General features: G+C 46.0%; 1 protein-coding gene across 7 annotated transcripts in view; it reads left to right on the top strand.

Moving 5' to 3' along the window:
- The window catches only part of Atp10a (ATPase phospholipid transporting 10A (putative)), a 154,281-nt gene that overhangs the window by 65,466 nt on the left and 75,628 nt on the right, over positions 1-13,187 (top strand). For all 7 annotated transcript variants that reach the window (XR_007591354.1, XR_007591355.1, XM_050140396.1 and 4 more), the window contains exon 2: positions 9,230-9,434. Coding sequence is in view for 5 of the 7 variants with exons in the window: in XM_050140396.1 (XP_049996353.1) it covers positions 9,230-9,434 (205 nt within the window). In the remaining 2 variants the exon portion in view is untranslated. The remainder of the gene's footprint in view (positions 1-9,229; positions 9,435-13,187) is intronic.

Genomic DNA, 13,187 nt, shown 5'->3' with positions numbered 1-13,187 from the left:
AGATGGACGCAGGTTAAGATCCTTCCGGTAAGCCACCACCTCGTGGTGCTACATTCATTAATAGAAATGGGTTAACCAAGATGTGAGAGTTAGCCAGTAAGAGGCTGAAACTAATGGGCCAAGCAGTGTTTAAATGAATAAAATTTGTGTGTAATTATTTCGGGTGTAAAGCTAGCCATGCGGGCGGCTGGGCGCCGGGAACACAGCCTGCCACTCCTTCTAAATATGACTGTGGCCCTACTTAATTTCACGGTGCCAGGAGAGGGAAAAGTGTGCAGGATAGAAGTGAAGAGCTGTGGAGAGTCTGGTGTGAAGGGGCAGGCTTTCCGGATGACTGAACTAGCTACAGATCGGGAAGCTGAGACATTGGGAGCCCAGGGCCTGCTCGGAATGGGTCTGCAGCTCAGATGAGAATGTGTACGCACCTGGACATTGTGACCTTAAGTAAAAGCATGGGCCAGATGGGAGGCATCATTAGCAGTAGTTGATCACTCCAAAGTCAGAAGCTTCATAGATTTATAAATATATAAGCCTGCAGAAGGACTGTGTGAGAATACCTGCCACACAGAACACAAATCTGTGGCTTCATCCTGCAATGAGACGTGATTTGTCTTAGGAAGGAGCCTTGCTCCTACCTACCACTCAGCCTAAACCCAGGAGAAAGGAGAGCTTTCCAACTCAGTAAGAACGCGGCCAGGAGGAAGTGCCTGGAGTCAGAGGTCACAGCAGAGAACCGTCTTTCCGTAGCCACAGCTCAGATGGTTCTGGACATGTGTGGTCCCGGGAATCATGGTCAATCTCTCAGTCTGCTCAGGCCTCGATAGCGCACCTGTGCCAGTTTAGAGCCCGAAGTGTCTTTTGACCTTGGATGAGGCCCCTCTGATTGTGTCCAAATGTGTAGGCATCTTGACAAATGGCCTAGAGGCTGCTGTTGTATACCTCTCAAACACGGCAGTGTTTGCTCCAGCTGCCTTGATTTCTTGAGCAGGCATGACAAACGTGTATTCTCAGACCATGCCAGTTTCTGGCTGCACGAGTGTAGCATCTTCCAAAGTCTCTTTGAGATGTCCTTTCTTCAGGCCACTAGATCAGATGAACTTTCAAGGTCAAACCTCCTTTGACCTCGTGGATTCCAAGCAAACATGGACTTTTTCATTGGACTCCTCAGTCTCTTTAGGACCCACTTCTCTGTGAGAAAGTGGAAATGTACTGGTAGGACCAAGAGAGGGTTTCCTGAGATGCAGGGTGGAGAGTATACTGTGTGGCGCCTCCCACAAGGTAGGCAGGGAGCTGTGTTCACTTTTTGGTTGTAATCCTTGCTAATACTAAGATGATGGAATCTCAGTTCTAGGAGAAACTACAATATACACCATCTAGACTAGCTGGTATTGGCTACAGAGCAGAAATAAAAACACCGATCACTGGAGTAGCCAGAGTCCTCGCACAGAGGGCTGTTTCTGAAGAATCGCTGTGTCTTTCGGGAGACTAAACAGTCTGATGCGTTTGAGTGCTGAGTAAGTCTCCGGGGAGAGGAATGCATGCGAGGAATGTTTGCAGAGATGACCCTCTGTGTCCATGGGCGAGCCGCTGGGAATTAGAGTTTCCAAAAGCAAGAGGATGTGGCAGTTCCACGCACACATTCCAGGACTGTTTCCCGTCTGTGTTCCCTCGGCACTGTTTCTGGGCAGAGTGCACAGCACTAGAGTCTCTCGCTTTCAGTGCCCACGGAGCATAGGTGGATGCCAGAGAACCCTAGGCTCACCTTCCAAATGTGGGCTTATTCTTCACCCTTTGGACTTCATTTGATGGTGTAATGCCTCCCAGCTGCCCACAACCCTGGCCTCAGTGCGAACCTGCCTTTGGCCTTTCATCGCTGTAGTCTGGGGTTGTCTGTCCTCCTAAGAGTCCTTAACCCTGTGCTCAAGGTTCACCTCTTCCAGCCACTACAGGAGGGGTCGTCCCACCTCAGTTAAACATCTCTAGAAATGTCCCACAGATGTCCAATGGTATGTCTCCTAGGTAACTCGAAGCCCAGTCATGTTGGCAATGGAGATGAACCGTCTCTTTTTCTTAGAGTTTCTTATTTTTGTTCTTATTTTTCATATTAACTTTTCCTTAGAATTTCATACATGAGTACCACATTTACTTCACTTCCACCCCCTCTCTCCAACTCCCCCTGTGCCCCCTCAAGTTCATGACCTCCTCTTCATTATTGTTACATATATACATACACACACAAAACCTCAAAACAAACAAGAAAACCCAACGACAACAACAACACCCAAACCCCTGCTGAGACTTCTAGGGTTGCTCCTCTGCACAGGTACTTACATATGACCACTTGAGATTGAGTAGCCTATCAGAGAGCTGACCACCGAAGAAACTGGGCGATTCTTTCTTTTTCAGCTGTCACTGATGGCCTGGAGCCCTTTTTCTACAGATGGCGCCTTGTATGACTTCCTCCGACTTCACTGGCATGTCTGCTAGTATGGCCATTACGCTGGTCTTGTTTAGGAGTCCATATAGTTGAGCTGCAATGGTGCAACTTCCTTGTTGTGTCTAGAAGGCGCTGCTTTGCAGCAGGTGTCTTGGTCCTCCGCCTTACAGTCTCCCACCGTGCCTTCTCCAGTATCCCCTGAGCCTTATGTATGAGGATCACCTTGCAGATCTATCATTTGGGGCCGACCACCCCACAGTTACTTGCTCTGTTATTTGATGAGTTGTGCGTCTCTGTGATGGTCCTCATTTGTTGCGAGAAAAAGCTTCTTTGATTAGGAGTGATTTATCCGTGGGTATAAGGGCAAGTATTTAGAATAGTCAGAAATGATACTGGTCTAGAAAGGTATCAGTAGGTTGTCCTCTAGTATCTATGGCTTCTCCAGCCACTGGCAGTGGACGAGTTTCAAGAATCACACCCATTATCTTTCCTTAAGTGCTCTCTGAAACTCTTCTTGAGTAGTCTTATGTTAGGCCCTCAACTCAGCTAAGGGAGGAGCTGGTTATCATCCTCTGGAGTGACCAGGATTTATGGTGAGTGACCATTTGCCAGCTCACACTCCAAAGGTGTACACTGTCAAGGCCTTTGGCTTGGGTGCCATTTTACCCTCTGGTGGACCACACTCCCGTTTCGTGAGTTAGATCTTTCTCAGGCATAGATGTAGTAAAACTAAGTGCTAGGGACATTTCTTATTTACTGCTTGGTTTATATAGATTATGGGACTGCCAGGGAGAGAGAATAAGGGAGAAGAAAGAGAAAAAAAAAACAGAAGGAAGAGAAGGGAAAGGGAGGGGAGGGAGAGCTAGAGGGCCGTGGCCTTCAGTGTGGGAATTAGGGATGACATGTGTTTTTTTATGACTATGTTATAAATGTCACACATACAAGCTCCTGAACACTACATAAACACGATCTCACACTTTCTACAGCCTGAAGGGATTAGCTGGAGCCTCTTCTCTGAGTTTTGCCAGGCAGAAAGTATGAGCTCTCCTTACATAGGAAGTTCCAGGGCTTCTGCATTTAGGAGAAGATATCCTTGTCCACCTCTTGCCATTGAGTAGGTCTGGGTTAGAATTCCAATGATCCCACAAAACTGACAAGGAAATTTAGTCCTCATTGTAAGCGACTAAGAGGTTGGACACTGAATTCTCCCACAGATTAAGGAACTACAGGGCTATCTCAAGACCATCTCTGTCACAAAAGCAAGTTTGGCTCTAGTCCTTGGATCCCATTCCCCTGATACCCTGTGCTATCTTGTATGTCTGTAAATTCCTACACTGCCCCTTGGACTAGAATCTCCTACTTTCTACAACTATGAGCTGGATAAACCTTTGTGGTTTATTTATTGTCCAGTCTATGGTATTCACTCACTGCAACAAAGAAAATAATTAAGACAGTCAAAGGTATTCAGTTATCATGCTGACTGGTGGTGAGAGCTGCACCCTCAGACCCTGACCATGTGACCCCTTCTTTGCCCTCATATACATTCTCATCTTTGGTATTAGACATGGATTCACAATACTGATATGTCTAGGCCCAACTCCCATTGGAAGTTGTCCTATGGGTCAGCTTATAGCATAAAAACTGGTAACCTGGCTCCTATGAATATGACTGACTCCAATCTATCCACAGAGGCCATTGCATGGTCCTGTGTTATCAGTGTCATTTTGGAATCTGCTGCCACAAAGGGGTAGTAACTGTCCTTAAAAAGAATTCAAGGTGCTATTCTTTTTTTCTTACAAAAAAAAAAAACACGCCAAACATTGTCACTTCTAAAATTGCTATGAGCTTGTCTGCTACATTGAGGACTATGGTTGCTGCAAACCCTCTTGAGTTATTTAATTTTCTTCTGTTATCCTTTGTGTGTTAGGATCAAACCCAGGGCCTCATGCCTGCTTGACACATTCTTTACCACTGAGCGAGAGCACAGGGTTAGAAAGCGTAACCCAGGCCTCTCAGGTGGTGCTGGTTCCTGGAAAGAATAGCGTTCTCTGGGTAGACTAGATTAAAGACATCTGTAGAGATGGAGTACCATGATCCCTGGGATGTTTGCTGCGGAGGAAAACGGTTGAGCCCTGAGCACAAAAATGGGAGGAATGTGGAGGCAGACCTAAATAGGTCACCTGGCCAAAGCCTCAAGAAGAGTGCTTCTGTCCTAAGTGCATCAGTGGATTTATTTCTGCCTTCTCTGTAGCGCTTTCCTGGAGTCCTGGTATGGAGCTGTAGAGCGCAAACATCCGGATAAATCGCACAGTGTGCTGCCCCACCCAACCTGCTTCTTTTGCTCACCCTTTTCCGGCAATTCAGCCTGTGAGCTTTTCCTAACCAGAGACCTAAGATTCAAGATTCACGAGGAAGGGAGTCACGGAATGACTAACCATGGGGATGCTTTCCCACACAGGCATCATCAGGCCATCTTGTTCTTGTGGGACCCTCGTAGTCATCTGCACATCATTGCATAGACTTAGACTGGTCACTCCCCATGATATCTTGATGCAGTCAAAAGACATAGGAACCATGGGTGTGTGAAGCTGCAGCCAAAGGATCCAGCTTTAGAGTAGACATTATTTATAACCAGATGTATGCGTTCAGATGATCACAGGGAGGTTGGGGGGGGGTTAGCCCAGCAGTAAAACAGCTGTGGGCTTGGTTCTCCAGCATGAGGGACAGGACATAGAAACATAGAAGATGTGGTGGAGAAAATATACAGGCCAGTGACATCATTACTTACCATCCCATGCATGGTTGTCTCTTGTGTGCTAAGTGCAGCTTGCAGCACAGCAGCTTTGCTTGTGGCAGCATCACCGCAGACGGCGATGCATAAATAAAGTTATGCATTACACCTTGGTGCTGCAGTAGTTATATGACATTACGCGATGGTGTGCATTTAGCTCACTGTTGCAGAGGTCTGGCATTCAGCTGACCTTGTTGAAATACTTATGTGTTGTATTAACCTATGTGGGCTGCCTATGCTCAGGAGGCATATGTCCTTCATCTGTCAATGGCCATCAACCATATTTTTTATTAAAAATTTTATTAAAAATTTCCACCTCCTCCCATCTCCCTCCACTTCCCCCCAGCCCCCTCCCCTTCCCTCTCCAGTCCAAAGAGCAGTCAGGATTCCCTGCCCTGTGTGAAGTCCAAGGTCCTCCCCCCTCCATCCAGGTCTAGGAAGGTGAGCATCCAAACTGGCTAGGCTCCCACAAAGCCAGTACATGCAGTAGGATCAAAACCCATTGCCATTGTCCTTGGCATCTCAGTCAGCCCTCATTGTCAGCCACATTCAGAGAGTCCGGTTTGATCACATGCTCTATCAGTCCCAATCCAGCTGGCCTTGCTGAGCTCCCATTAGATCAGCCCCACCATCTCAGCGGGTGGGCGCACCCCTCGCAGTCCTTACTTTCCTGCTCATGTTTTCCCTCTTTCTGTCCTCATTTGGACCTTGGGAGCTCAGTCCAGTACTCCAATGCGGGTCTCTGTCTCTATCTCCATCCATCGCCAGATGAAGGTTCTATGGTGATATGCAAGATATTTTTCAGGATGGCTATAGGATAGGGCCATTTCAGGCTCCCTCTCCTCAGCTGTCCAAGGAACTAGCTATAACCATATTGTTTTGTGTGGACATCTTTGCTCTCTCTTCCCTTGTTATAATGACGCAACTCAGACACAAATAGCACCTCACCACACCCCCGTTACTCAGTTCCCTCTAGATAGAAATACCTTATCTCCAAATGTAGTCTTGAGGTAGTACGGGTTAGGGCTTCAACATAAAAATTTGGTGGAACACAATTCAGCTTATAATATTAAGAAAGAATGAGCCAGATGCTGGTGGTGCATGGTTTTAATCCCAACACTCGGGAGGTAGAAACAGGCGAATCTCATGAGTTCGAGGCCAGCCTGGTTTACAGATTAAGTTTCAGGACAGGCTCCAAAGTTACAGAGAAACCCTGTGTCTAAACTTCCCCCCCCCTCAAAAAAAGACTGATAAACATGTAGCATCTACATATATTATTCTTCCCTTAAGTGGGAGTTATACTTAAGTGTGCAGACATTTATCATGAAAAGAATACAACTTGCATTAGACGAGGGATCCCTGGCCTATGTCATTAATAGTACACACTGTCTGTTTACTGATTATTTCCAACATTGAGTTTTTCAGAGTCTGTCCAAGACAAGAATTCCTGTGCCTGCAGGGCCTTTTCCTGAGTCTTTATTCTTCAAGGCATCCAGAAGAGGGGCTGCTGCTCTTGCTGACAGCCTGTCCTGTGGCTCCTTCATGGTGCCCTTGTTTTCTAGTTCTGTTGGGGAATCTCCTTCAGGCTGCACACGGCCTTCTCTGTTACCACTCTAAGTAAAAGTGACCTCTAATGGGGAGGCGAAACTAAGCTTTCTGAGTTTCGATACTGTGTACAAACTCACCAAAGAGTGTGCCACCGAGCTTCTCTGTCCTCTGTCATCGCTGTCCTGGAATGGATCTCCAGACCACCCCATCTGGGGGTCCCATTGGATCCAAGCCTTACCCATGGACCCAAGGACATCCACTGCCTTTTTCTTTTCTTTGGTGGAAAATGTCTTTCAAAAGAACTGGCTCTTTAAATTTCTTTGTACTTTCTGTAGAAACTCAGAAATGGTGTTGATGAAGAAGAAAAACTAAAAAATGCTTCTAATCATATAAACTCAGGGTCTGGCCTTTGGAGAAAGAATTGTAAATGCACTTAACGTAGTTAATCTGTTTGCTAACAAGGTCATATTTCTTCAAGTCTGGAGGCAATCAGACTGGTAATTAGCAAGCAAAGTAGGTGATAGAGCATCACTTCGGTGCCTTCTCTCAGAGCTACCCACCCCTGGGGGTTGGAGGGGGATCTTGGAGTTAGCAGCATGCCAAAGAGTTTCCCGGGCTAAACATAATAGATCTACATGATCATGACAGGGGCCCTAGAGGGAAGCACATTTTGCTGTGTGGGGTGTGTGGTCAACTATGTGGGCTTGATTGCCACAGCCCACAGAGTACACTCTAGCGGTCGTGTCTCTCTCTTAGCTCTTATATTCAAGGATAGAAGCTGCATTTAAATCTGATTTTATAATGGCCCATGTTGTGCTATTTTCACATTTGGTCTGGTGGAGCTTGAATTGGTAAAACACACGAAAATAGAGGCTTACAATGGAAGCAGAGTCGGGGGTGGTGGTGTGGCCCTGCAGTTTCAACTGCTTGAATTTCTGAAGGAAGTCCTTGGACTCCAGAGGTTGGGGGCCAGCCTGGGCAACACAGCCTGTTTATGAAGAGACAGAGACCCAGGCAGACAGACAGACATGTGAGAGGACAGAGAAAGGGAAAGGAAGCAGGGAAGAAGCTGAAGGTGGCACTGGTGGCAGGTGGCAGCTTTCCTCCAGTCCCATGTGGAAGCTGAGGCGGCTGAAAGTCTTCACAGCCAGCTCTCCCACACTTACACTTACCACCGATGGCCAAAAACAACTTCAAGATAGTATTAACAGCAGCCTTTGTGTTGGATCAGCGGACTGATTTTTTTTCCCAGTGGTCATGTGAATGACCTAACCAGCAGGTTCTGAAGGCTGCTGAGGTTGGGGGTTATAGCTTGTCTCATGGGCTTCATCTTGATGAGGTGAGGGAGGATGGATCTGGCCTCACAGCCATTTTGCAGACCCGGCAGTGGCCTGTGGCACAGTGACATGATTGCTTAGCGATCATTTCCTGTCCCTGCATGAGCTCTAGTGCCAGCGCGGCTCAACACCCCGTGTCTTGCTGGGCAGCTGCAGTGCAATTCTGGCTTCACCAGGTTTAGAGTTGTTAAATTGTGTTCTTTTTATTTCAGGTAAATAAATATAAAGGTTACGGTTACATTTAAGCTACATTTTTGAAATAAAAAAAAATGTGGCACACACCCAAACTTGCCATTGTAACTATTTTAAGTATACAGTTTGGTACCGTTAGTGTTACCGTACAGTTCCAACACCATCACCCTTTCCAAAACTTTACCACCACCATGTAGAAACTGTATCCATGAAGAATTTTTGTTTGTTTGTTTTGCTTTTCCTCCTCCAGCCTTTGGTAACTATCTTTTCCTTTGTGCATGTCTGCTAGGTCCCTCATGGGTGGAGGCATCGCAGAGTCTGTGTGTGAATCTTCTCTTACAAGAAGACCTTCAAGCTTCTCCTGTGTTCTAGCATTCTTCCTTAAGTGCTGGGCAATATTCCACCACGCTTGTACTGTATTTGCCTGCCTGTCCATCAGTGGGAGAAGGGTCGATTCCATATCGTGGCTGACATCATACATAATGGACACAGATGATTTGTTTGAATTCTTGCCTTCTGTTCTTTGGGGGCACAGGTCTGGGAGTGGTCATTTTAACTATGTTTCAAGCGGTGAAGCCATTGGCATTTATGGTACCCACCATGTTGAGTGCCCACACCATTATCTAACTCCTGAACATTTTGTCAGCCTAGAAACAGCCCCCCCTCCCCGGCTTATTAAGCAGTCAGTTTTCATCTCCCTATCTTTCAGTCACATTAGCCTTGAATCCATATTCTGTCCCTATGGTTCCGTCTGTTCTGGCCATTGCAGATAGAGTTTCGTTCATATATAGCCTTATGTTTTTGAAGATAACTTTTTATTGTGAAAAAGTAGAAAGGAAACTTTGAATTGACCCTTAAATACTCATCAGCCACATTCAACATGGTTGGATCTGGCCAAGCGTGTTAATCCAAATCTCTCACCAGGGAAGAGAAGAAGTATGTGAATCGATACTGGAAAGAAATCCGAGTGGGCGACTTCGTCCACCTTCGCTGCAATGAGATCATACCTGCGGACATTCTGCTGCTGTCGTCCAGTGACCCTGACGGCCTGTGCCATATCGAGACTGCGAACCTGGACGGAGAGACCAACCTGAAGCGGCGGCAAGTGGTCCGTGGCTTCTCGGAGCTGGTAAGTGATCCGCATTCCCAGCGTCCCACCGGGATCTTTCTCCCCTGCAAGCCTCCGTTACTGTGCTGGGACAGTTTTTCTAGTAGACAGAAACTGAGGGACTGGCAGCCTCTTCATGTCTAAGCCCATGGTCAGCCTGCCCCCCCCCCCCCCCCCCCCGGCATGGGACTCTTTCTGACTGTGATATCTACTATTCACTTAATGAGTTTCTACGCATGGTATTTAGTCTTTGAAGAATGGAATGAACATTTTGAAACAGTCAGCATTTACTGAGCCGTTATGCTAGGTCACCAAATAGCAGCACAGAAGGGTCACAGCCTGTTCCTGTGTAGGTTGGGGACATTATCTCCTCTAGTGACTTTCCCAGTTCAGCCTCAGGGCTTCCAAAGTTTGAGTTCTGTCTCAGTTGTTTGAAGCAACCACTAAAAGTGGGGTTGAATGAAGAGTAAGAAGGGAGGTTTTACCCACAAGTGGGCCAGGAAATGCGTAGTCCCCAAGGGGCTTTCCCACGAGTGTTCTTAAAAAACGGTTCCCTTTCTAAGTCTGCGTTGAGATGTTCAGTGCTAACAGCAGGTAAAATACCGACATCAGGAAGTCCCAAGACATCAGGAAATGTCTGAGAGGAAGTGGGGGAACCTCCTCCTGACCCCACCTACTCTCCCCTGCATTGCTTGTCTGAGTCAGTCCTTCAGGGCTGGCCATTGCATTCACGAAGAATGCTCTGCAAAGTGACTAAGGAAGTGAGTCCCTTGCTTTTGAGGGAGGCTGTCCTTGTGGATTTCTCCTGTCACCTCTGCTCATCCTACCCACTTCCTGACAGAATTCCTTGGGGACGTAGAATCAGGGCCCATGGGGCTGGCTTTAGCACTTGGTAGTGTGTGGATCTGCATGAAAGTATTGCAGGCATTGCAGGTGACATGATTCCTTGGTTGGGGTCTCTGGGGAGCCAGGAGCCCTGCCTCCTGCTCTTGCCCCATCAGGCAATTCCCTTCACTCACCACCACTGGCAGAGATGCCTCTTTACAACTGCAGAAGGCCATCAAGGGCGCTTAATGCTGGGATGTGTGGCGCGAAGTTTTGAGGCCGCTGCCTCCATGGACCCCACTTCATTACAAGCCTTCGCCTCACTGTCCTGCTTTTCCTTGTTTCTTTCGGAATTTCCTCATTTATCTTTGACTGGAAGAAAAGCAAACAAACCAAAAATCAAACAACAACAACAGAAAGCAGCACCCCCCCCCCACACACATGATTTTCTACCAAATATCTTTTGTGGGACTGTAGACTTAAAACTTAAAAATCACTTTTATGTAGCGATGCATGCTTATTCTCCGAGCTGTTCAAGAAATTGAGGCAGAAAATAAAACGCTCAAAGCCCAGGTGTGCTATGTAAAAAGACATCGTTAAAAACAAAACAAGACAGAAAAACTTAATATATATGTATAAACATATAGCATATAAACAAAAATATACATGTATTAATATATATATACATACATATATATATATATATATATATACACATATGCACATTTGTTGGTTTAAATGGAGTATTCTCATATTCTCATCCTGGGCCAGGAAAGCCACAGATTGTTTGTTAGGGGCTCCATGCAATTTCTGGCCTTGCCTGATGATTACACTTTCCTGAATTCTGTCTCTAGTTGTGTGGGTCTACATGCAGAGCAGGGTCTTAAGTAAGTCTTGGCAGTAAGTCAGCTTTATATCCAGGTTTCCCCACCTGGCCCACTGTGTCTCCAGAACAAGTAGGTGTATGTGTGAGGGGGGAAAGAATTAATATTGCAGCACTGATAGCTGCAAGGGACCCAAGTCCCCTTCCAGTTCTCATGGTCTCATCAAGAGGCAGGAAGGGGTGGGATGAGACCCAAAGACCAGCATTGAAGTACTGTAGTGTGTAGAGGCTGAGGCAGACCTCAGTGAGCTGTGTGAGTATCTGAGGTTGAGGGAAATATGATAATAATGCAGAACTGGGATAGAGTTCCCCTTGTGTGGCACAGTGGGAGGGGTCATCACAAGACTGACTCCTTAGCTGACTCCCAAGAATTCATTCGTTTCATATGGTTTACTCCTTAACATCTGAACTCACCTAACCTTCCTTATATCTCAAAAGCAACTGTGACGCTTCATAGCTCCATCATGCTTTGTGCTGTAGGGAAGCAGAGGCCCCTTGTTCTGGCCGCCCTGCTAGTTTATACCCGAAATAACCACATGGAAATTGTATTAATTAAATTGCTGCCTGGCCTATTATACTTATTTATACTTATACTTATTTATGTAAGGCTGACTTACTGCCAAGACTTACTTAAGACCCTGCTTTGCATGTAGACCCACACAACTAGAGACAGAATTCAGGAAAGTGTAATCATCAGGCAAGGCCAGAAATTGCATGGAGCCCCTAACTGTGGGTACCGCATGAGCAGCTGCCTCACGTGTGTGCTGTCATCGGTGCCATGAAGAGGTGTGACGTAAGCCCTCGGACGGCTTTCTGTCAGATGTCCTGTCACAGCTGGGAAACTAACAATTGCAAGTGTTTGTTCTCTTTCACCCTCTAGGGTAGTGGCTCTCAACGTGTGGCTTAGGACCACAAATCTCGATCTCCAAAAATACTTAGCATTCATCACAGTAGTAAAATTACAGTGATGAAGTCACAACAGAAATAGTTTTATGTTGGGGGGGGGGGTCACCACAGTATGCAGAACTGTATTAAGGGGTAGCAGCATTAGGAAGGTTGAGAACCACTGCTCTTGGGGGACCCGAGGAAGCAAATAGAATTTAATCATAATTTAGTGAAATTAGGTCAGATTAACAGCTAATAACTTTGACTATATAGTAGCAGGTTCTTTGACAACAAAATTTGTCAAGCTGTATTCATATTTTGATTCTCATACTGATGTTTTTTTTTCACTTTTAGAATTACTTCTTAGATACTATAAGTCTGAAATTTCGTATTTATTTTCCACATGGAAAGTAAAAAGCCACAAATCTCTGGCTTTTTTTTTTTTTTTTTTTTTTTTTGTTTTTCGTTGACAGGGTTTCTCTGTGGCTTTGGAACCTGTCCTGGNTTTTTTTTTTTTTTTTTGGTTTTTCGAGACAGGGTTTCTCTGTGGCTTTGGAACCTGTCCTGGAACTAGCTCTGTAGACCAGGCTGGTCTCAAACTCACAGAAATCCGCCTGCCTCGGCCTCCCCGAGTGCTGGGATTAAAGGCGTGCGCCACCATCGCCCGGCATCTCTGGCTTTTAAATGCCTAAGAATTGACAAACCAAACCTGCCATAGCAGCATTACAATGTAAATTCTCATTTAAGTGGTTTTTTTCCCTTCTATTAAGTATTAGAAAGACAAGAGTGGACCGTGGTCTGCATCCTGATTCATGTAAGATTTAGAGCAATGTTTTGCCGGCTTGGTAGATAGATGGTCAATTGGAAGGAATAGAGTGCAGGAAGACTTAAATTAGAAGGGGTTTTTATACTTGTATTTCTTTAAGAATAACACAGGACAGGGATGACTATGTCATTAGAGTCTAGTCAGGAGATAAATTATACGTGATTACATCAGAGAACATCCATCAAGTATTTTTATGTGCTCATAATGGAGCACAGGGTGCCCTGCTCACAGGGCAGAGGTTCTGCCTTGGAGCTACACCTCTATCACAGACGTGAACTAATGTGAGATTAGGCAGTACAGTCTGAGGGGTAGACACTGCCTTCTGCAGGGGGATTGCCATAGTTAGGGGAGGGGG

This window comes from Alexandromys fortis, unplaced genomic scaffold (assembly GCF_014885135.2).
Source record: "Alexandromys fortis isolate MF-2015 unplaced genomic scaffold, M_Fortis_MF-2015_v1.1 scaffold_39, whole genome shotgun sequence".
Classification (NCBI taxonomy): Eukaryota; Metazoa; Chordata; class Mammalia; order Rodentia; family Cricetidae; genus Alexandromys; species Alexandromys fortis.
The sequence above is the reverse complement of the archived record's forward strand: the minus strand, read 5'-3'. Positions and strand labels throughout refer to the sequence as shown.